General features: G+C 40.4%; 1 protein-coding gene across 19 annotated transcripts in view; it reads right to left on the bottom strand.

The window, feature by feature from the left end:
• The window catches only part of conu (Rho GTPase-activating protein conundrum), a 307,155-nt gene that overhangs the window by 208,638 nt on the left and 73,186 nt on the right, over positions 1-25,331 (bottom strand). For all 19 annotated transcript variants that reach the window (XR_011605727.1, XM_070999140.1, XM_070999142.1 and 16 more), the window contains 2 exons: positions 13,730-13,951; positions 13,599-13,666 (listed from right to left, as the gene is read on the bottom strand). Coding sequence is in view for 18 of the 19 variants with exons in the window: in XM_070999140.1 (XP_070855241.1) it covers positions 13,599-13,666; positions 13,730-13,844 (183 nt within the window). In the remaining variant the exon portion in view is untranslated. The remainder of the gene's footprint in view (positions 1-13,598; positions 13,667-13,729; positions 13,952-25,331) is intronic.

Below are 25,331 nucleotides of genomic sequence, written 5' to 3'. Positions count from 1 at the left end.
ATTTGTAAAAAAATAAGAGAGAAAAATAAAATAATAGACATTATCCAAGATGGTGCTATTTTAGTAAATGGTAACCGTATTGTCAACAACTCCGAGTTAAGCGGATCATTCTTAGTAACATTTAATGGTACAACCATTAATTAATAACGTTTCTTATAACAGTTTAGAAAAAATAATTCTTAACTATATATCTACGAACCACTTCAAAAATTATCCGATTATATATTATCAAATAACTTAGAACTCACTTTGGATAATACATTTGGATAATTTCATTAAAATTAATAATACCAAAATATCTATATCCTTTATATTATTAATTTTAATCATTATATATTTGATTTCTCTACCTATTATGAAGTACAAAAATATATTTGTAACCAAAAAACAACGGCCAGAGCTTGAGAAACCTATTAACGAAGAAATTTTTTTAACAAAATTAATCGTGACGATACATTTTAGAAGGGGGAGAGTTATCCGACCCTTGCCTTCAGCGACATTCTCTTTGCCTTCGTTTAAGATTCTGCCTTTGCCTTTTCCATTAACTTCGAGGGCCGCGCTTGGCCGTCCTGCTAAGATAAATAAACCAATCGTAAAGTAAACAAAACCTTCGCTCGAAACCCAAAAACTTTCCTTCGAAGCCGACAGTATTGCGTTATAAGTTCAGATCATATTGCGTTCCGATTTTCAATCAAATTGCATCAGTCAGCATAATTTCATTTTACAACGAGATGCGAAAGTTTCAGCATTAGCTTTTATTTTAAACAAAAATTAAAGTTTTGGAAGCTTAAGAAAGAAAAGCTTCTGGCCGAGGTTCGTAGGATACATTTTTAAAATTAAGAAGTCTGTCTATTTCGGATTGAAGCCGCGATCGGTCATACCTAAAAATTAAAAGTAAAAGTGTCTTGATGTATAAGTGAGATTGTGAATTAAGGTCAAACACCAATTTAAAAATAAAAATTTTATTCTTTTAAATAAACGAAAACGAAAAAACTAATTTGTATATATATATATGTGTATAAGCCCATTGTAACGTCTCCCAAAGCCCAGAATCCACAGTTTAATTTAAGAATTCAATATTAGTCGTCATCTAGCTTTCTTTGCGTTTAGACGTGCTTAAAATTCTCGCTATGTTACTTCCCCGCTGTCCCGAGTGCAAAACCGATGTTACATTGACCCAGCTTCGCGCTTCTGATGCTGTTCGCTGCTCTTCTTTGGGCCGTCGCGCCTTTCATACTTCTTGCGTAGCCCTACCGGACGATGTGCTCAAACTCTTATTAAATCCAAATATACTGTGGCCATGTGATAGCTTTGTGGTTGCGAATGATTCGCATTCTAAAATTGATGATTTCGATGACAAATTGAACGCCGCTGGCGTCGATACTTTTGCGGGACATCATCTGCAAGCCTTTCCTCATTTGTCGGAGTCGTTCTCGCAACAACATCGGCAGCTGCTTGCCTTTCTCACCGCGCTCTCTTCATCTTCTGACTCTCTCCTAACGCACCATCGACAACATCAGCCGGAGCTTTTGTTGTCCACTTTGTGCGACATTCGCCGTCCGCCTGGCTCGGATTTCGGTGCGCTCCTCGGAGTTGCGCTCACATCATTTTCCGTTGCTCTCCTGATGCTTCATCAACAACATCAGCCGGAGCTTTTGTTGTTTGCTTTGCGCGACATTCGCTGTCCGCCTGGTTCTAATATCGGCGCGCTCCTCGGAGTTGCGCTCTCATCATCTTGCGCCTCTCTCCCGTTGCACCATCAACAAAATCAGCTGGAGCTTTGTTGTCCGCTGTGCGCGACTTTCGCCGTCCGCCTGGTTCTAATATCGGCGCGCTCCTCTAAGTTGCGCCCTCATCATCTTGCACCTCTGTCCCGAAGTACCTAGAAAGTCGGTTGGATTCTTACTCTTCATCGCCTAATAGTTATGCGCTTTCTGTCTCTACCTTTCTGACGTTCGACTTTCTACAACAACTTTTATCGACACATTTGGCTGGATTGCGAGCCTCTCAGAGTGCTCTCTCTGAAGGTGCTCTCTGGAGATGCTTTCGCCATCAACAACAACAATGGACTGCGGCTGCTGTAGTACGTTCTCGCTCATTAGTGGATTCACCTGCGTGCAGTTATATTTTGAATGCTAATATTGACTGCCCACCTAATATTTGGAGCGCCGATCACCAGCCTATTCGTATCCGTACCAATACTTTACGGAAGGTTCTTACAAATAATTTTATAAATTATGATAAAATCCCAGCGAGGCCTCTTACGCATTCGGGCCATGAGCTGGACCAGTTATTGATAGCATGACCATGGATGACCGGATATGCGCTAACAATACAAATTTCAATATTTATTTTCAAAATATCGGTGGTATGCGTACGAAAGCTCAATCCCTTTTCCAGGCAACTGGATGATGACGTCAGGACGATCATGGTGATCATGACGTCATCATTTTTGTTGAAACCTGGCTCAACATGGATTTCTTTGATAATGAATTCTTTGATACAAATCTTTATCATGTGTTCCGTAAGGATCGAGATTCCGTTAAAACACGATGATCCACAGGTGGCGGAGTTTTAATTGCTGTGCGGCGTGTGCCTCGTTGCATTGCTATTCGTCTCCAGAACGAGGATTCTCTACTCGACCAACTCTGTGTATCTCTCGCTGGTCCTACGAAAACAATTTTCCTGACAGTATCATACATACCCCCAAGCCGCAGATTTGATTTATATCAAGCGCATGTGGACAACATTGCCCACATATACCAGGAGCTGGAAGATGGCCAATATATATGTGTTTTGGGCGACTTCAACCTATCTTCGATCGTGTGGGCTCATGATCTTGAGTTTTCAACAATGGTTCCCAGTAATTTGCATCTTCCCCGCGAAATCTTAGCCATCGATGAGCCTATTAGTATGGGATTAGTCCAGATTAACCATGTATTTAATAACTTAAATAAGCTTCTAGATCTAATTTTTGTACACCCTGATTTATGCCTTACTTTATGTTGCAGCGATAATCCTCTAGCTGCGTGTGATCCTCATCACAAGCCCCTATTAATCTTAATTATCTTCTCTCATCTTTTCTCACCAAATAATTCTCGCTTGCCTCTTACCTATATTAATTATAGCAGTTTAGATTCTATCCGTAAGGATATTTCTAATATCAGATGGGCGGAAGTCCTCTCGCATGCGGATGTGAATACAACTTATGAAGTTTTTATATCTTTTCTCTCTACTATTATAGGCAGATACGCTAAAACTAGAGTTCAAAGTTCTTATAGACTACCATGGTACACAAAAGGACTAAAAAAATACAAAAATCTCCGAAATAAATTCTATAAGCGCTACATAGAAAGCGGTGATGCTGCTGACTTTGATCGGTACAAACAACATAACCGTGAGTTTGAGTTCCGCAATAAATTCTTGTACAGCCAATATATTGCTGATATAGAGTGTAAACTAACTACCAATCCCAAAGCATTCTGGCACTTTGTCAATTCTAAACGAACAACCTCCTACTTTCCTTCCCATATGTCATATGAAAGTCTTTCAGCTTCTTCAGATACTGGGGTCGCTAATCTATTTGCTAAGTACTTTGCATCTAACTTTGAACCGAGCTCGCTGTGGAATGACGATGATTCACTCAGTGCCATTGCCACGATGCTAAGTATTGGGTGCTTAGATGTTACTGATTTGGACTGTCATATGGCGGCTGAGAGTTTTAACGACTCAGGAAAATTAGACTGCGATGGCCTTTCTCCATTTATTTTGAAAAACTGTATAGGTGTTCTTTGTGAGCCCCTAAAAATGATCTTCAACAAGTCTCTTTCCACTGGCGTATTTGCGCATAGATACAAACTTGCCACAGTTTCTCCTATATTCAAGTCTGGTTACAAAAACATTGTTTCAAATTATAGGCCAATTGCAAAGCTAAGTAATGTCTCAAAAATGTTTGAACGAATTGTAGCTAAGCAGCTAACTTTTCTTGCTGGTCGGATCATCAGTCCTAACCAACATGGTTTTATGCCTAGGTCAACTACCACTAACTTAGATACGTTTAATCTTTTTTGCATCCACTCGTTCATCAGTCATCATCAAGTTGATGTAGTCTACACCGACTTCGCCAAAGCATTTGACAAAGTCTCCCATAATGCTCTATTGGCAAAATTGCAGAAATTGGGATTTCATTCATCAATTTTAAATTGGTTTAAATCTTATTTAGATGGACGGATTTATAGAGTAGAGTGCCCGTATGTGGCTACTTCTGCCCTTCCTCAGGGAAGTGCATTGGGTCCGTTTCTATTCATCATCTTCATTAATGATTTAAGCTATTGCATAACAAATTCTGAATTCCTGTTGTTTGCGGACGATCTTAAAATGTTTAGGTCGGTGTATTCAATCTCCGATAGTGAACTTCTTCAAAATGACCTTGAAAAGGTGGGAAATTGGTGTTCTCGTAACAAGCCTCTGAACGTGTCAAAATGTTTCTACGTTAGGTACAGCAAACGATTAATTAATGTCCTTAGCTCGTATTCCATTAGTTCCCATGTTCTTTCCTTAACAAATGAATCACTGGACCTAGGAGTTATGTTTGATACCCAATTTACTTTCATTGATCACATAAATTACATAATTCCAAAGGCATACGCTATGTATGGTTTTGTAAAACGAAATTCCACGCAATTTAAAGATCCGTACACGAAACTAAGCCTATTTTCTTTGTTCATTAGGTCCAGATTGGAATATGCTTCGTTTGTCTGGAGTCCGACTGGTACTACACACATCAATCGAATTGAGCGTGTTCAAACAAAATTCCTATCTTTTGCCCTTCTTTCTCTAAACTTTAATGACCCGGTTCGTCTTGTGCACCTTTCTTCCCTACAAGATCGTAGAACAACTAGCGCACTAGTTTTTATTTGTGACCTGCTGTCCTCCAAAATAGACTGCCCTGCATTGCTGAGTAGCATAGGCTTTTCCGTACCTGGTAAGTCTTTAAGGTCATTTGAACCTTTTTTTATTCCGGCCTATGTGTAGAGCCTTGTTCTACTGGAACAAACTTCCATCTTACATGCGGCTGGACCCATGCTCCCCCAGGGAATTAATTAAGAAAACCCTTTACAATTACCTTTCGGCCCTTAGTATTTAGTTTAGTAATAGACAAGTACCCAGTTAAGGTACCAACTGTTGGCGAAATAAATAAATAAATAAATAAATAAATAAATATTTATTGTCAAAAGTAAGTTTACCAATAACTAACCGAGTTGGAAAATTCAGTTGGAAATTCATATATTCACCCCCTCCATCTAGATTTTTTACCACTTATACATTGCAACAAGGCAGAAAAAGCGATTGTCATCTCTACTGTACCAAACGTCATTATTCTTTCTCGCTTAGATACAAATACATTATTGGGCAATGTTAATACAATCATAGTTAAGCTCAAGAATTAATTCCTAATAAATAACCGTAACTACAGAATCAATTAGGTATACTAAACATTAACTTTATAAACGTACATTTTTATATTCAAATTAAACATTTACTTTTCAGCGGCGAGTATCAGCCTTGTAATTGTATGTACAATTGCAAGAGAACTCTGAGCCACGTTTGCAGTCGTGAATAGTCAGCGTCTTGCTGATGTGTGCACCTTAATAGGTGGTGCGTTAGGTGCATTAGCCAATATTATATTACTCATTCACGGCGCTTGCCGATATGTATTACTCAATAAATTTATAATGTGAAAAATAAATCAAAGCCATGGAGTGCTAGAACTTTAACAAGGGGGGTGTGCTGACGCGAGAAGTGGAGTAAGTCAAGAGCAATGACATAACTTTCGACGGACAACCTTGACAACAGGGGATCGAATTGAACGTCCGGCGACGATCCATTTGGCACACGAATGTGTGAAGGGGAGGGAATATGGCCGAAACAGCCCGATTGTATTGCGCTCAAGCGACAGCTAAGCTTGTGGGGCAGTGTGAACTGACGACTATCGAACTTTACGGACAAATATTATAATAACTTCTGTGACTGTCAGTGCTCAGCGGACGCTCAATCAGAACTTTGTCTCCGAATAGAGGCTTGACTATTATATATTTAATTTTTGTCTTTTACAATCGCAGAAATTCCCTGTTTTGCTTATGGGCAATTTTACCGGAATTTCCTTAAATCAAGAACTATGAGATTGAAATTAACGTAAATACAATTTACGTGCAAGGCTTAGGCTAGGTCGTTTGAGAGGTTCGAGTCCAGAAAGAGCAGGATCGCAAACATTACGGTATCGCACTAAGACGTTGCGGTGCGGGTCTATTGTTCGTTTGTCGATCCAGGACATAGTGGGGGTGGAGGAGCTGACAGGAAACGAAAAGCCAACGCCCCACGACGTACTAGGCTTTTGTCAAGTCGTTTGTAGGCTCGAATCTTTCGGTTTCCTTTGACATATTTGGGCGGTGGACGATTTTTAGTTTCTCTGGCCGACGCCCCACGACGTACTAGGCTTTTGTCAAGACGTTTGTAGGCTCGAATCTATTCGGTTTCCTTTGACATATTTGGGCGGTGTACGATTTTTAGTTTCTCTGGCCGACGCCCCCCACAAACCTTTTGGGTTAACAAACGCACCCAGAATTTTTCAAAGAGCCATGGATGAAAACTTGGCATGTTTATATGGATGATATTATTATTTTTTCAAACCCTATTGAACAACATTATGCCAACTTAATTAAAATAAGTAATATTTTACAAAGAACAATCATAAAAATTTCTCTCGAAATATCTAAATTCATTAAATAAGAAACTGCATTTCTTGGTTACATTGTTTCTCATAATGTAATTAAAAAGGATCCTTAAAAAATTTGCAACAAAAAAGGCCTAACAGGGTATTACATAAAATTTGTCCGAAACTATGCAAAAATTGCTAAGCCATTAACAAAATATCTAGGAGGGAAAAATGGAAAGGTTTCTAAAAGAATGTCTATAGAAGAATTTAATATAACCGAGTATTCTGAAATTGTCATTAGAGCAGCTCTGGAATATAATCAGAGTATTCAGTCCACAACAAACCAGAAAGCTTTGAAATTCTTTATAATAAAATCGAACACGAAAATATTCCTCAAGTATTGAAAAAACTTAAGAGAAAATGCTAGAAGCACATAATGAAAACAGAAAAGAAAAACAATATCATGTAGGACATGTCATTTATGAAATGAAATATGGAGAAAGAAATAAATTTAAGCCAAGGTATAAAAAGCAAATAGTTAGGGAGGTTATGCCTGATAAAATAGTAATCAACAGTAGAAACAGAATACAAAACAAAGATAAAATTAAGAATAATTAAAATTATTTTTTTTAACTTACAGAAAATGCATTCCTTAATACCTTTTTTATCAATCATAATATTGGCCAGTTCAATAATAATTGGTTACACGAACCATGAATTTTTCTGTTCAAAGACAACAAAAGTGCTCTTACATATGATCGTACAACGATTTATTCCACGTAACTAATTTAAGTTCTTATAAAGAAATAATAAGTATAGATTCACACAATAAAACAAGGGAGAACGCTGTAGTCGAGTACCTCGACTATCAGATACCCGTTACTCAGATAAAGGGACCAAAGGGAAATGGAGATATGCAAGCAGCAAGGCGAGATTGAAATGCGCCACCTACCCGCGATGTCAATATATTGTTATGTGGGCGGTAGACAGATATAGGCGTTATGGGCGTTAGAGTGGGCGTGGCAAACTTTTTTTGGGGTCAACCGATAGGTATTCCCGAGTATAATAGATTTCAGTTAACATTTTTTTCTAGCATGAAAATTGTCGGCGCCACAGGCTTAGGCGGTTTTTGGGCTTTAGAGTGGGCATGGCGAACTTTTTTAGGGTTAATTGATAGGTATTGATGAGGGCGGTTTGTGGGCGTTAGAGTGGGCTTGGCACCTTGCTGAACCAAACTTGCGCTGCGTAAGAAGCTCAGGAATCTGCATGCCAAATCTCAATACGGACAGACGGACATGGCTAGATCGACTCGGCTAGTGATGCTGATCAAGAATAAATATACTTTATGGGGTCGGAAAGGCTTCTTTCTGCCTGTTACATACTTTCCGACGAATCTAGTATACCTGGCCAGTAGTTCGGAACGCCAGTCGTGCTATTGTCCTGGGTCCTACGTGCCCCGCTGATGGTGAGTCGTGGTTTTTTTCTGGCACCGTTTCGAAGCGATTTTGGCACGCACATCTTCTATGATGCGACCCGTGCTATTTGGTATTTTCTATAAGGGACGTTCTAACCGGCCACCAACGTTTTTTTTATTTTTAAGGTGCACAGAACCACCTTGAGATCAAAGCACATTTCCAATTCCAATATATACAGTCTCGCCTTCCACAACGCAGTCCGGGTACTTTTGCGAACAAACCAGTGGCCCCTACGACACCAAGCATTCTATTCTCTTTTGGGCGTAAGAACTAAATCGCAGACATAGAAAAAGGCAATATATCAATAGACGATTAAAATACAAGTAGGTTAAAATACAAATAGTCAGGACACAAATAATAATACTAATTAGTTGCTAGCTAGAATAATATTAATGATTTTAAAATAGGCGGAAAGTCTGTAGTATAAATTCGGTAATATAGTCTATTATCCTCACTACAAAGTACTCTTAAAGGTTCATGCATGTCGTAATTGGACCTACAATGATTTAAAAGTAGTGAAATATAGTTTCTTGTGCATTTATTTGGCACATTAAAATGCAGGCGACGGAGCAACTCGGGACTTTCCACATCACCATGAATAAGATTCCAAATGAGGATAAGTTAATTAAAATAAGTAAGGTGTTAGTATTAGGCTTGAATTCCAGTTATGTACAAATTATTATTATTATTGGCCAATCCGAAGTAAATGTACCCACCTCATTTAATCCACTACACCCATACCTTTCCTACAAACTAAAACAGATCCCTACTGATTTACGCGTACTCCAAAGTCAGCAAAAGACAAAAAAGGGCAATAGAAGCAGTAGATACCGAATAAAAATGGTTGACGGAATAACCGGACTCCGTTGTTACGATATCTTAGAAAATAGGATAAATAAGAAATTAAAAAACAATAGTAAACAGGTAGTATTTAACAGATTTATTTATAGAAAAGTACAACAATTTACTAATGTTTCCAGTGCACTATTAAAAGTTACCTAGAACTAGCAGGAAATTATAAATCAGAAAATAAACATTTTTAGGTAAAAAAAGGCAATTTATAAACAAAGAATTAAAATAAATAAAAATAATATTATTAGCCTCCCAACCATAAAAACAGACAATTGCATAACTTTAAAAACTAAAGCAATAAAAATGCCCAAATAATCAATGGATGATGTTAGAGACAAAATTTCACAATAAATAGCCTTCCGATAAGACAATTTGTAATTCAGAAAAGCTACGCCGAAAACCGTTGCAATGCATGCCAGTTCTTCAGCGGTCTTAAAAGAAAACAAGGAAGAACGCTATAGTCGAGTACCTCGACTATCAGATACCCGTTACTCAGCTAAAGGGACTAAAGGGAAATGGAGATATGCAAGCAGCAAAGCGAGATTAAAATGCGCCGCCTATCGGCGGTAGACAGATTTTAGCTTTATGGGCGTTAGAGTGGGCGTGTCAAACTTTTTTTGGGGTCAACCGATAGGTATTGACGAGTATAATAGATTTCAGTTAAAATTTGTATTTGGGCGGTTTGTGGGCGTTAGAGTGGGCATGGCACGCTGCTGAAACAAAGTTGCGCTGCGTAAGAAGCTCAGGAGTCTGCACGCCAAATTTCAATAGCCTAGCTCTTATAGTTTCCGAGATCTCAGCGTTCATCAGGACAGACGGACGGACGGACATGGCTAGATCGACTCGGCTAGTGATCCTGATCAAGAATATATATACTTTATGGGATCGGAAACACTTCCTTCTGCCTGTTAAATACTTTCCGACGAAGTATACCCTTTTACTCTACGAGTAACGGGTATAACAAGAGAAAATGCTAAAGTCGCCGGTCTCAACTATCAGATACCCGTTACTCAGCTAACTACTATCGTTAATTCCTTTCGGCTGTATACAAGGTATCACAAACACGCCACTTTACGTGAAAACTAGGTGGTACTAGTGAAATTTCGTAATCATCCGATTTTCTGTATCAATATATCTCCACCCCTCTCGCACTCGGAAATGGTTTCTTTTACTTGTTACATACTTTCCGACGAATCTAGTATACCGTTTTACAATACGAAAACAAACAAAAAATAACACAAATGTTAAGTAAATTCTAACAATTGGTTTCTAAGACAACTTTAAGATATATTCTTCTGATTTATTCCAAATTTTTAATATTGTTTTAACATTCAGGGTATTCCCTAAGCTGTTGAATTGCTGAATTGTTGAATTTTGGTCAGCTGTTAATCAGCTGTTCCATACAAAGTCAACTTTCAGAAATTTCAGAAATTCAACAGCCTCTGGGCTGTTGAAAATTTTGTTGAATTGCTGTAAGTGTTGCTGTAAGTAAGTGGGTAACTCTAGTCACTCGTAAACCTGGAGGAATTACCATCGTATAAAATATGCATATAAAGGATATCTGATAGGATGCTGCCTGTTAGCAGTTCTAATAGATTAGTTTTTTGGTGTATTCTTGGCATTTTCCTTAATTTTAAACATAATCTTTGGTAAACACAGACTGACAACTTGACAATCTAACAAACAGCTGACATCTTAAAATTGAAAATTCAACAGGGAACTTATGGGTCGTTCGCTTAATTGCTGAAATTTTCCGTTGAATTTTCAACAATTCAGCAATTCGACAGTTTAAGGAATACCCTTATTGTTTAATTTCATATTAAAACGGTACTTTCAAAGTTTTATACAATTATCTTTAAAGGAAGCAATGTTGATCTGATCATTCTTATGGCAGCTGTATGGTATAGTTGACCAATCCGAAGGATTTTATATTTAAATGCATTTTGACAAAAAATAACGATGGAGAAAGTTTTACTTTTATATCTTTAAAATTAAAATTAAAAATATAAATTAGTCAAGCCGTTGTAATTAATCTTGTCACTCTTTCCGAGATATCAGCGTTCATATGGACGATTTTTTGAAGTTTGTGGGCGGTTTGTGGGAGTCAGATTGGGCGTGGCTCACTGACGAAATAAACTTGCGTTGCGTAGGAATCTCTAGAGTCTGCATGCCTAATCCTAGTGTAGCAGCTTTTATAGTTTTCGAGATCACAGCGTTCATACGGACAGACGGGCAGACGGACAGATGGACAGCCGGACATGGCTAGATCGACTCGACTAGTGATCCTGATCAAGAATATATATACATTATAAAAAATAAATAAAAAATAAAAGGGTGTCATTGGGAGTCGAACCTGCGTCAAAACGATTTTTAACCAAACCCTTAAAGCGTCTGCGCTATGGATACAGCAACCCGTCCGCTGACATGTTTTGAAATCGAATATTACGGTACTACAGATCATGCAAAACAAGTAGTTCTGTTTTCCATAAAATATTTCTGTTTTTTAGAAAATATATACATTATTTAGGGTAAGAATCATTTTAGGGTTAGGGTTAAAAAAGTCAATGCAAAACAATTTTATTTTTGCGTTAGCTGTTCTATTTTTCAGCACAAAATGTATATTTATAAGGACATTTTTTCTTGTTTTTAGTGCGATTCTAGTTTATATTAACCATTTCCTCATTTAAGTAACGCTTTCTTTATTTAAGGAAAAATTCATTAACTTTAGAATGAATTTTCTTGTATTTAGAAAAAAGAAACGTTAATGTCGTTTTACTAAAATTTATGGCATCGACTATTGAATACCCTTTACTCAGCTTAAGGCAGTGCGAAACCGATGGAGATATATGCTTAAGGCAACTCTGTTTTTTTCACGAACACGCCTATCCTATAGCGCCACCTATATTATTCTTCTTCTTTAGCGCCACTTGGACTACATCGCCAAATAGCCTATAGCGCCCCTAGCGGCTTGGTAGCGTGTTAGTGAAAGCAGCTTATTTGCTGCATGTGGTGTACAATCTCGATGGAATTGCAAAAAAAATTGATTTTTTTTTTTATAACTTTTTAATGAGGGGTCCGATTTCTATAATTTTTGGGCATGTAGGTATTGATAATAAAAACAGACTCTCGTTTAAATTTTTACGAACATGGACATGGCTAGATCGACTTGTCTAGTGATGCTGATCAAGAATATATGTACTTTATACTATCAGCTTTGATAGTTGAAATAGAAGACAATTTCTGTAAAACTGTCCGTCTATCCGTCCGCTTCTACTCAAACTAGTCTCTCAATTTTAAAGCTATCGGGTTGAAACTTTCCCAAAAGTCTTATTACTTTTGCAAGAAGTATTTAAGTCGGAACCAGCCGCATCGGACAACTATATCAAATAGCTCCCATAGGAATAATCGCAAAACAAAATTATATCTTTGGTGTTCTTTATTTTCCTTATAACTTCCTACGCTTGGAAATAACATTTTTTAATTAGTTTTGAATTTCGAATTAATTTTTATTAAAATCGGACGACTATATTATATAGCTGCCATAGGAACGATCAGAAAATTTGTGGAAAAATAATATGAAACAAATCATAGCTTCGGTGTTATTCGACATATTATCTTATACTATTGGGAATATCACTTTTTGTATTTTTAAGAGTTTCGAATTAAAATTAATAAAAATAAGACGACTCTAACATATAGCTGTCAAAGAAACGGTCAGAGAAATAATGAAATAATTATTATACCCTTGCATTTATTTTTATATTATTTGTAATTGATTCTATTTTTGCAAAGTCTTACAGAAATTGTCTTCTATTTCAACTAACAAAGCTAATAGTATAAAGTATAAATATTCTTGATCAGCATCACTAGACGAGTCGATCTAGCCATGCCCCGCTGTCCGTCCGTTCCCAAGTCTTATTTCTTTTAGAGGTAGTATATTAGTTAGAGCCAGCCGGATCGGACAACTATACCTTATAGCTACCATAGGAATAATCGAAAAAAAAAACTAAGAAACAATACAAAAAATTTCTATTTTTGGTGTTTTTTAACATATAACCACCTACGCATGGAAATAACATTTTTTAGTGAGTTCTGAATTTCGAATTTAATATTATCAAAATCGGACTACTATATCATATAGCTGCCATAGGAACGATCGGAAAATTGGTGGGAAAATAATATGAAACAAATTATAGCTTCGGTGTTTTTTGACATATTATCTTATACTATTGGGAATATAATTTTTTGTATTTTTTAGGAATTTCGATTTAAATTTAATAAAAATCGGACGACTCTTACATATAGCTGTCAAAGAAACGGTCAGATAAATAATGAAATAATTGTTTTTAAAAAAATTTTGCTTTGTTGATTTTGATCGTATGATCGTATTACACTGGTCGGTATAAGTATTTTGACAAAACAAAAGTTAAATATACTCATAATTTGAACTTACTTCTTGTAAACTTTTGGAAAGGTAATTTAAATGCCGTTTGAATGATACAATACATTTCTAAACCCTTTCAGTATTTATTGAAAAGGACGAATTAAGATTTTACCTGTTCAAAGGGCTTCGACAATTCAGGATAACCGATGGAGGTCAACCACTCTGCTTCCATTTCCCCATCTATAATAAATTTTAAAAGTAGATTATATTTTTTTTTTTTCATACAAGCTTTTAAGTACAAACCTTCGTAGTTAATTTCGGGATCGTTACTTTGTGCGCTTGATTGCAGTAAATATTCCTTGAGAAACTCGGAGTACTCCTGATCGGATGAGTTATGCAAAACTGTGTAGCTGTTCATTCTAGCTTTTTTTATAATGCACCTTTACAGAATGGCTTTACATATGGCACACTACTTTTTTTTGGCATCTGAATCGTCTTAATTAGTATTTTAAACTGGTATCCCCACTGCAATAGATCACGTTTTAAGAAGACATCAAAAGTTGATTGTATATTGGTATACCCTTGCAAAGGGTATAATGTTTCCGACCCAATAATGTATATATATTTTTGATCGGCATCACTATATGAGTCGATCTAGCCATGTCCATCTGTCCGCGTCTACGCAAACTAGTCTCTCAATTTTAAAGCTATAGCGGGATGAAAACTTTCCAAAAGACTTATTTCTATTGGAGGTGGTATAGAAGTCGGAACTAGCCGGATCGGTCTGCTAGCTCCCATAGAATTCTTTGTTGTATTCTTATTATATTATACTAGCAAGGCCCGCAGTTTCGCCTGTTGAAATTTCCTTTAATCCTATACTTTTAACTTGTTTTATCTTTGCTAGTTAAACTAAATTTAATACGTTCCTCAATTCCACACTACCATAGAGGTATAGATTAAGATAAGATAAGATTAAGATAAAATATATACATTCTTGTTAAGGATCACTAGCCGAGGTAATCTAGCGATGTCCGTCTGTCTGTTCGTCCGTATGAACGCTGAGATCTCGTAAATTATAAAATCTAGAATGTTGGAACTTGGGATGCGGAATCGTATGGTTCTGGGACAGCGCAAGTTTGCTTAAGCACGGCGCCACGCCCACTCTAACACTCCCATTCGCCAACATGCTACACTAAAATCTGTATAGCGCCCACATGTTTAAAGATTTTGTAAAAGTGGAAATGAAATTTTGTTTTGATTACCAATATCTATCTTCATGCCAAAAACTATTCAAATCGGACCAAATGTGTGTGCAATTGAAATATTTTTTAGCAATAGGATATCAGTGGGTATTATAAAAAATTTGTATTTAAATGAATCTCATTTCCCCCGTTAGCTAAAAACGCATATATACACAAACAGACGCACGCATATCTTGTTTTCAGTATTCTTATTTTCATTAGTTTTTCACCTGGATTAGATTTATTCTCGCCATTTCTTTGTTCAACTAAACGCTTTTTAAGAACGCCTTTTTAATAGTACATGTGATATTTTTTCAGTATGTGTTCACACTTAACGGCTTGGATATTTCCATTTGACAGAGAGCGAGACAGCATGATGTGGAGGCTATGGCATAACTTGGAGTTGGTTTAGAAGGGTTAATATCCAAAAAAAAAATTATACATTGTTTTTTTTCGGGTATGCCTTAAGATTATGAACAGCACATTTTAAAACAAGAGAAAACGCTATAAACGTTACTCAGCTAACAAAAAAAGCGTCACCTATAGTTCATTCGTAGCGGTTGCATATGAGATTCACTAACACGCTACATAACGTGAAACCTCCATCCCTCTCGCACTCTATTGAGCTTGCTAATTGTTAATTATTGTTTGGATATAACTTTTTGCTTGCAGATGGGTATTGATATTAAAAACAAAGTCTGTCTTATTTAAGTTTTTACAAAATTTTAAAATATGTTGGCGGTAGACGGGTTTTAGCGTTATGGCCGATTGTGGGCGTCAGAGAGAGCGTGTCACCCAGCTAAAAAAAAAACGTGCGCTGCGCTGAAAGCCCAAGAATCTACATGCCAAGTCCCAAAATTCTACCTCCTATACCTTCCGAGGTCTTTGCGTTCATACGTCCAGACGGATATGGATAGATCAATTCGGCTGGTGATCCTGATCAAGAATATATATACGCTTCCTTCTACTTGTTATTTACTTTCCCTTAAATCTAGTTTACCATTTTACTCTACGAGTAACGGGTATAACCACTTTGACAAATGTATTTTTTAAAGCCTATTATTTTAATTGGTCCTCATATAAATATAGATTATACTAATAACTATTTTATTATTAATTTGTAATTATTATAAATAATATAGGCAAAAGGCCGCAAAGCAAAGTGCAGTCCCTTGACAAGCAATTGCGATGAATGAATGATGATTGGAATGATGAATGAGCCAGACTTCAAAATATTCATTTTGGATGTGTCAAACTGCCAGCCCACCGATAATTTCCACTGAAGCACACTTCGGAAAATCTTTGCGAATTTTAGGGAGCAATCGTCATGGAACGGAATAGCTGGTGGCGATAGCTTCAGGTAAAGCAGCAAACATTATTAGGGCAATTGAATACATATTGGATGCTTTGCTTATACACTAAATTTAATTGTTCAGAAGGCTCTCGACGATATTGGCATTTTGCGGAAAAAAGCAAAAGCAATCGACCAGAATATAAGCCGAAGCTCAGCTGGCCTAAAGAAATTACAAGAGATGCAGGTCTTCATCCAATTGCCATAGCTTAAAATTACTTTCAAAGTGTTCGAGCATCTGTTACTTTTAAAAGACGCAGTAATGGCCACGCTATCGGCTCTAAGGACAGATTTTCTACTATCTTCAGAGTATTGTAACGTTATTGAGGGAGTGCTCTAACTACTAAAGCCATTTTTTCAAGTTACTACGGAAATATCTGCAGAGACGAACGTGACGCTGTCGAAGGTTATTGTGCTATCTGGAATTTTGAATGACAAGATTGCAAGCATGATGACATTGGCTAAGAAAATATTTTGAAATTCAATTATGCGTACATTTAGAAACATGATGAATTTCATGATTATGATCAACAATTTTGTACGCGGAAAGCACTATTTTGGATCCCAGATTCAAAGGACGAGTGCTTAAATCAGAAGACGCGTACAAAACGGCTTTAGATGATTTAAAAAAAATATGTGTGCCAATGCGTTTGGCCGCTGCTTAGCCTGAATCTGCCGTAGCCAAACGCAATGATGCTGACATTTGGAATGATTTTGACAATACTTTCCAAAAAGTCAAAAAGCCTACCAACAGCACTGACGCAACCATTAGGGAACTGGAAAAATGTTGAGCTGAGGAATGCATAAAGCGTGGAGTTAATCCATTGGTCTGGTGAAATATGCGTAAATTGCAATATACTCTCCTATACTCGTATATGCTAAGTCGGTTTTGCATAGTCGCCACATCTGTGCCACGTGAGCGCATACTTTCAAATGCTAGAAAAAAAAAGTTCTGAAGAGGCGCACACTTCTAAAACCTTCAAATGTGGAAAGCCTTATGTTTTTGCACACAAATTTCTAAATTCAATTAGTGTGGAATATTATATTTCTAAAAACGGTTTTAATTGTTCTTTCTATTATGGAACAGCAAGTGTAACGGCAGATATTGTAAAGGTCCTCATTGGGCCGCGATTTCTGGGGAATCGCATGAAAAGTTTATATGTTGGTAATCCATGGTCAAGTAAACTCTTAAGAAATCGCTGTCCATAAAGGATTTTTATTCGAGTGTGTGGGGATTTCTATGAAAACACAATATATCAGTTTTCTCGAATGTTTAATAATGTTCACTATTTTGACAACGAATAAAAAGCTAATATGTTTTATATAACAAGACGTACAAAATCCATATCTTTATAGCAAACCCTGCAACTTAAAAATTCGATGGCAAGAGAACCACGGCCTACCGGAAAAAAATATTTTCACGTACATTTTTAAGTAATCGCATCGTACATTTTTAAGTAATCGCGGTGCATCGAGGATATTTTTTTAGTGGATTTTGGGGAAAAGACCGGTTGTCTAGACAGTTACCTTTTAGTGAGGTCTCTTTCAATGCGTATTGTCAGCAAACCGGCTCTCGGTATGCAAGCCTTTAAGATTTTGCGATACCTATCGATCAGTGTATCACTCGCTAGGATCGGACCATCAAATTTCATATTCCTAAGCTACCCAACAAATACAAGAATGAAAATGAACCGGCAAATTACAATAAAGATTGGCCAATGGCGATGGTGACATCGACGGTACGAAGAGCAGCAACTAATGACAACGAAGAAGGTCAGCGGAATCGACAGCATTGGCAGAGAGCGATGGAGCGACGCCTAGCTATAAACAATAAATGTAAAACTTAAATAAAGTTATTTCTTTCTTCTAATTTGTATTAAATAAAAATTCTAATCAGTTTTTTACCTGGCGCCCGAAAAGGGACCTCATGAATCCCGCGAAAGGATACAGGTTTCGCGTCCCGTAGTGTTCGAAAAATAAAATTTCGGCACTCGCTAAAATTGATGAAGTGACCTGGGTTCGGGAAGTTCGACTCCATAAAGTATATATATTCGTCACTAGCCATCCCCGTCTGTCCGTCCGTTTCTACGCATATAGTCTCTCAGTCTTAAAAGAATACTCTATTACTAAATAATCAACAAATAGCATCCTCCGGCCAACAACTTATTGGCATACTTTGGTATTTTTCATCACTCAGAAGTTTAAATAAAGGCGAAATAATACTATTACTCCACCGGGGACTATAATAAATTATTAGCACTATAAAAAAAATATATTAAACTTGATCCCAATTATACCAACTTACAATATACATAAACCAAAAAGGTTAAATACCATAGTATTTTTTCTCCACGGGTGATATAAGAACTTCTTACTCACCGTTCCTAATCGGAATCATTGGGTACGTGCTCTAATTTCTATTTCTCCGATCCACTACTTTTTTTTGTCGACACCTCGTCGGTTTTCTATTTAATCGACATGAACAAAGGCGAGCAGATTCTGACCCAAAAAAGGTCTTTTTTTTTTAAATGTCCGTTGGAAGTGATAACAAGTTGTCTATTTCACCTGCCGTAGTCCCAGGCATATCCGTAGATCCGCCCACACCCGAACTAACCGCCAAGACCTCGTCGCCGCGAAAAAGGGTCACCCGTGCAAACGTCAAAATGGCACTAACACCTTCCCAAATCGCTCTAAGCAAATTTACTGAGGTCTCAGATCGGCTGAGTGAGTTTGAATCCAGGCAAACACTCCTTCGCCGATCCCTCCTACTCTGTCCATGCTGAACATCCGCCGCGAAGAAATACGCGCGTTATGGGACCGCATCAAGGCAGAATACGATGAATGCACCGGGTGCATAGCAGAAGCCGGAGACAGTGCAGCTGATAGTTTGCCAGTTCTCAAGGCTAAATACGGCTACTGCTATTCCGTTTACGAGAGATGTGGGGCTCAGATCGCGGATATGATAGCCCAGGATCCCCAAGTTCAAGCTGTTCCTACCCAGACTTACATTCCCTCTGGAAGTCGGCTGCCTCCGTGCGATACCGAGGTTTTCACCGGAGATTATCTGCGGTGGCCGACCTTTAGGGATCTGCTTACGGCCATTCATATAAACAATCCAAGGCTGACGTCAGTCGAAAAATTGTTTCACCTAAATGCCAAAACAAGCGGCGATGCACACACGATAGTGTCGGTTAGCTTGGGCTAACCTAACTGAGCGTTTCGAAAACAAGCGGTTATTAGTAAATAGCCAATTAAAAATACTTTTCAATGTGCATTCCGTTAATCAGGAATCTGGGTCAGCTATCCGTGAACTTCAACGTACCATCCAGGGTTGCCTTACGGCTTTAGAAATGTCCGGAATTGAAACCGAAAATTGGGGTTGTCTCCTAGTGTACATGTGCTCCTCCAAACTTCCTAAGCTCACGCTATCCTTGTGGGAACAGTCCCTGCACAACAAGGCAGAGATTCCGACGTGGCAGGAACTGAACGCCTTCCTTACGGAGCGTCACAGGACCTTAGAAGCCATAGACGACGTACGGCCGTCAGGCTCAAGTCAATCTCTGCCAAAAACATCCGCCCCCACTGCAGCGCCTCGAAGAATAAATTCTTACGAGACAAGGGTAGCACCCAAGCCAAAAGGATGTGACCTTTATTTGACCTTTATTAGAAGGAAAACCATCCTGTCCGCACATGTGCACGGTTCCTCCAAATGACGGTCGACGAGCGTTCGGCGTACATAAAGAGGAAGCAGCTGTGTCTAAACTGCTTCGCACAAGGCATCAGCTGCGTGATTGTGAAAGCACTCTTAGTTGCTTTACGTGCCGCGGCCGCCATCACACCTTACTACACAGAGGCAACTCCTCCCAATCGCCTTCGAATCCCGCCCCAAGACCCAGATCAAGACCAAGTACACCAGTTGCCCCGCTTCCCGGTCCACGGACTTTACAGTCCAAAATTACTTCGCGACGGGGTATAGATCCGTCTGGCTGGGCACCGCCATAATTGACATATGTCACCTGGGGTCGAATTTTAAAGCTCGTGCCTTGATAGATTTAGGATCAGAGGCAACCTTTATTTCTGAGCGGCTGTTCAAATTAGTTAAGTTGCCTCACCAGGTAATCCGAGCCCAAGTATCAGGCTTAAACCAGACAGTATCCGCTGAATCCAAAAAGCTCTGTCAGTTTACCATCCGTTCTCCGACCAGGCCTGCCTTGCAAATAAACACGACGGCCTATCTTCTTCCTCAATTAGCTGGAAACCTTCCATCTTGTCCGCTTCCGCAACAGTTTCTACGGGATCTTCCCGAACTGTCGCTAGCGGATCCAAAGTTCTACGAGAGCGCACAGATAGATATTCTGGTCGGGGCCGACATACTGCCATCCATTCTCCTAAGCGGCACCCGGCCGAATATTTGTGGCTCTCTCCTCGGGCAAGAAACCATTTTCGGGTGGATCCTAACAGGACCCGTTCCTGCTCCAAGGGAAAATCAGATTTCCGTTTTTTTCACGCGAGTCTCCCACACGGTTGACACGTCCCTGGATAGGCTTCTCACCAAATTTAGGGAGGTTGAGGATCTGCCAGTAAAAGTGACAAAATCTTCCGATTTGACCTGTGAGGAAAATTTTCTCCGGACGACTACGAGAGGCGATAACAGCAGGTATGTCGTAAGTCTTCCGTTTCGTGATCCTGAACACGTAAAATCCGCCCTCGGTCACTCCAGATCCTCCGCGTTGTCGCAGTTCCTAAGAACCGAGCAACGCCTAAAGAGGGACTGTCAGCTGAAAGCCAAATACGACTTCGTGATTCAAGAGTATCTCGACCTCAATCACATGAAAGAAGTCCGTCCTACCCATAATTCTGCCAGTTATTACCTTCCGCATCATGCCGTGCTCAAGCCGGAAAGTACAACCACTAAGTTACGTGTGGTTTTCAATGCCTCCAGCCCTTCAGAGAATGGGGTCAGTTTAAATGATATCCTTCATGCTGGCCCAGTCTTACAGTCCGATCTAACTATCCAGATCCTGAAGTGGGGATATTTCCGATACGTCTACAGTGCCGATATCGAGAAAATGTATCGGCAGATATGGGTAGATCCGAAGCATTCCCCGTTCCAGCGCATCTTGTTCCGCAACAGCGAGGGGCACATTCGAGATTTCGAATTACAGACGGTAACTTTTGGAGTCAATTGCGCGCCATTCCTGGCCATTCGAGTCCTGCAACAGTTGGCAACTGACGTGCAGTTCAGCCATACAAGAGCGAGCAACGTCATTCGAAACCATATGCATGTAGACGATGTCCTTTCGGGAGCTGACTCCGCCGAGGACGCTAAGTCCATTGTTCGCGAGCTACAAAGTGCTCTAGATTCCGCGGGGTTTCCATTGAGAAAATGGACCTCCAACAACAAAGAAATATTAGCTCATATCCAAAGCGATCATCTTCTGACAACCGACTTCCTCGAGATCGACACTGAGAGCACAGCCAAAACTCTCGGCGTACGATGGAAGGCGACGTCCCACCAGATTTAGCAACGGAAATCTCCCACACGAAACGACAAGTCCTTTCCCAAATTGCCAAGCTGTTTGATCCAGCAGGCTGGCTCGCTCCATTTGTTGTGTGTGCCAAAATCTTTATGCAAGAGATTTGGCTTCAGGATCTAGGCTGGGACGATAAACTTCCAATTGAGCTGTGCCAAAGGTGGAACAGCTTTCTCCAGAGCTATTCGGTCCTAGACCAGGTCAGAATACCCAGATGGGTTTCCTTCCGTCCAGAGTTCCGCGTAGAGCATAACGGATTCTGTGACGCCTCGCAAAAGGCATACGGTGCTGCGATCTATGTGCGCGTAGAAGTGGGCCATAAGACGATGGTGCACTTGCTCACGGCCAAGACGCGTGTGGCGCCAGTCAAAACGGTGTCCCTTCCCAGGCTGGAGTTATGTGGGGCTCTCCTTTTGTCCGAGATGGCCGAAGCCATTCCTCCTAATATGCCGAGGCTGACCCTAAAACTCCATTGTTGTATTGATTCCAAGATTGTGCTAGCATGGTTAGACAAACCAGCGTGCCATTGGACAACGTTTGTTGCCAACAGGGTGACGAAGATCACCGAGTCCACTGAGGCAGCCAATTGGTCACACGTTCAATCAGATCATAATCCAGCTGATTTGGCTAGTCGAGGAGTTCCCCTTCAAGAGCTGGTGGATAACCCGCTTTGGTGGCATGGACCCACTTGGCTGCAACGTCCACGCGATCATTGGCCCAGCCAGGGAACCGACCTGCCGGTGACCGAGATCGAAAAACGTGCCGTCAAAGCCCATTTGGCATCTATGCCGACAGAAGATTTCCTGGATCGCTTTTCCAAATTAGATAGAGCATTGCGGGTCCTCGCGCATGTTCATCGATTTGTCCAGCGATGTCGAAGACAATCACAGCTTTCCGGGGTCCGTCTAGAGGCCCAGGACGTTGCCGCCGCGGAACGGCTCATGACAATTTGTACTCAGCGCAGGTATTTTTCTGAAGAATAACGCTGCTTGAGTCAAAAGCGTCCTGCTGAACATCCGCCGCGAAGAAATACGCGCGTTATGGGACCGCATCAAGGCAGAATACGATGAATGCACCGGGTGCATAGCAGAAGCCGGAGACAGTGCAGCTGATAGTTTGCCAGTTCTGAAGGCTAAATACGGCTACTGATATTCCGTTTACGAGAGATGTGGGGCTCAGATCGCGGATATGATAGCCCAGGATCCCCAAGTTCAAGCTGTTCCTACCCAGACTTACATTCCCTCTGGATGTCGGCTGCCTCCGTGCGATACCGAGGTTTTCACCGGAGATTATCTGCGGTGGCCGACCTTTAGGGATCTGCTTACGGCCATTCATATAAACAATCCAAGGCTGACGCCAGTCGAAAAATTGTTTCACCTAAATGCCAAAACAAGCGACGATGCACACACGATAGTGTCGGTTAGCTTGGGCTAACCTAACTGAGCGTTTCGAAAACAAGCGGTTATTAGTAAATAGCCAATTAAAAATACTTTTCAATGTGCAGTCCGTTAATCAGGAATCTGGGTCAGCTATCCGTGAACTTCAATGTACCATCCAGGGTTGCCTTACGGCTAGTGTACATGTGCTCCTCTAAACTTCCTAAGCTCACGCTATCCTTGTGGGAACAGTCCCTGCACAATAAGGCAGAGATTCCGACGTGGCAGGAACTGAACGCCTTCCTTACGGAGCGTCACAGGACCTTAGAAGCCATAGACGACGTACGGCCGTCAGGCTCAAGTCAATCTCTGCCAAAAACATCCGCCCCCACTGCAGCGCCTCGAAGAATAAATTCTTACGAGACAAGGGTAGCACCCAAGCCAAAAGGATGTGACCTTTATTTGACCTTTATTAGAAGGAAAACCATCCTGTCCGCACATGTGCACGGTTCCTCCAAATGACGGTCGACGAGCGTTCGGCGTACATAAAGAGGAAGCAGCTGTGTCTAAACTGCTTCGCACAAGGCATCAGCTGCGTGATTGTGAAAGCACTCTTAGTTGCTTTACGTGCCGCGGCCGCCATCACACCTTACTACACAGAGGCAACTCCTCCCAATCGCCTTCGAATCCCGCCCCAAGACCCAGATCAAGACCAAGTACACCAGTTGCCCCGCTTCCCGGTCCACGGACTTTACAGTCCAAAATTACTTCGCGACGGGGTATAGATCCGTCTGGCTGGGCACCGCCATAATTGACATATGTCACCTGGGGTCGAATTTTAAAGCTCGTGCCTTGATAGATTTAGGATCAGAGGCAACCTTTATTTCTGAGCGGCTGTTCAAATTAGTTAAGTTGCCTCACCAGGTAATCCGAGCCCAAGTATCAGGCTTAAACCAGACAGTATCCGCTGAATCCAAAAAGCTCTGTCAGTTTACCATCCGTTCTCCGACCAGGCCTGCCTTGCAAATAAACACGACGGCCTATGTTCTTCCTCAATTAGCTGGAAACCTTCCATCTTGTCCGCTTCCGCAACAGTTTCTACGGGATCTTCCCGAACTGTCGCTAGCGGATCCAAAGTTCTACGAGAGCGCACAGATAGATATTCTGGTCGGGGCCGACATACTGCCATCCATTCTCCTAAGCGGCACCCGGCCGAATATTTGTGGCTCTCTCCTCGGGCAAGAAACCATTTTCGGGTGGATCCTAACAGGACCCGTTCCTGCTCCAAGGGAAAATCAGATTTCCGTTTTTTTCACGCGAGTCTCCCACACGGTTGACACGTCCCTGGATAGGCTTCTCACCAAATTTAGGGAGGTTGAGGATCTGCCAGTAAAAGTGACAAAATCTTCCGATTTGACCTGTGAGGAAAATTTTCTCCGGACGACTACGAGAGGCGATAACAGCAGGTATGTCGTAAGTCTTCCGTTTCGTGATCCTGAACAAGTAAAATCCGCCCTCGGTCACTCCAGATCCTCCGCGTTGTCGCAGTTCCTAAGAACCGAGCAACGCCTAAAGAGGGACTGTCAGCTGAAAGCCAAATACGACTTCGTGATTCAAGAGTATCTCGACCTCAATCACATGAAAGAAGTCCGTCCTACCCATAATTCTGCCAGTTATTACCTTCCGCATCATGCCGTGCTCAAGCCGGAAAGTACAACCACTAAGTTACGTGTGGTCTTCAGAGAATGGGGTCAGTTTAAATGATATCCTTCATGCTGGCCCAGTCTTACAGTCCGATCTAACTATCCAGATCCTGAAGTGGCGATATTTCCGATACGTCTACAGTGCCGATATCGAGAAAATGTATCGGCAGATATGGGTAGATCCGAAGCATTCCCCGTTCCAGCGCATCTTGTTCCGCAACAGCGAGGGGCACATTCGAGATTTCGAATTACAGACGGTAACTTTTGGAGTCAATTGCGCGCCATTCCTGGCCATTCGAGTCCTGCAACAGTTGGCAACTGACGTGCAGTTCAGCCATACAAGAGCGAGCAACGTCATTCGAAACCATATGCATGTAGACGATGTCCTTTCGGGAGCTGACTCCGCCGAGGACGCTAAGTCCATTGTTCGCGAGCTACAAAGTGCTCTAGATTCCGCGGGGTTTCCATTGAGAAAATGGACCTCCAACAACAAAGAAATATTAGCTCATATCCAAAGCGATCATCTTCTGACAACCGACTTCCTCGAGATCGACACTGAGAGCACAGCCAAAACTCTCGGCGTACGATGGAAGGCGACGTCCCACCAGATTTAGCAACGGAAATCTCCCACACGAAACGACAAGTCCTTTCCCAAATTGCCAAGCTGTTTGATCCAGCAGGCTGGCTCGCTCCATTTGTT

Source organism: Drosophila suzukii, unplaced genomic scaffold, assembly GCF_043229965.1.
Source record: "Drosophila suzukii unplaced genomic scaffold, CBGP_Dsuzu_IsoJpt1.0 scf_4, whole genome shotgun sequence".
Taxonomy (NCBI): Eukaryota; Metazoa; Arthropoda; class Insecta; order Diptera; family Drosophilidae; genus Drosophila; species Drosophila suzukii.
Note: the sequence above shows the minus strand (reverse complement) of the source record. Positions and strands in the feature narration are given on the sequence as shown.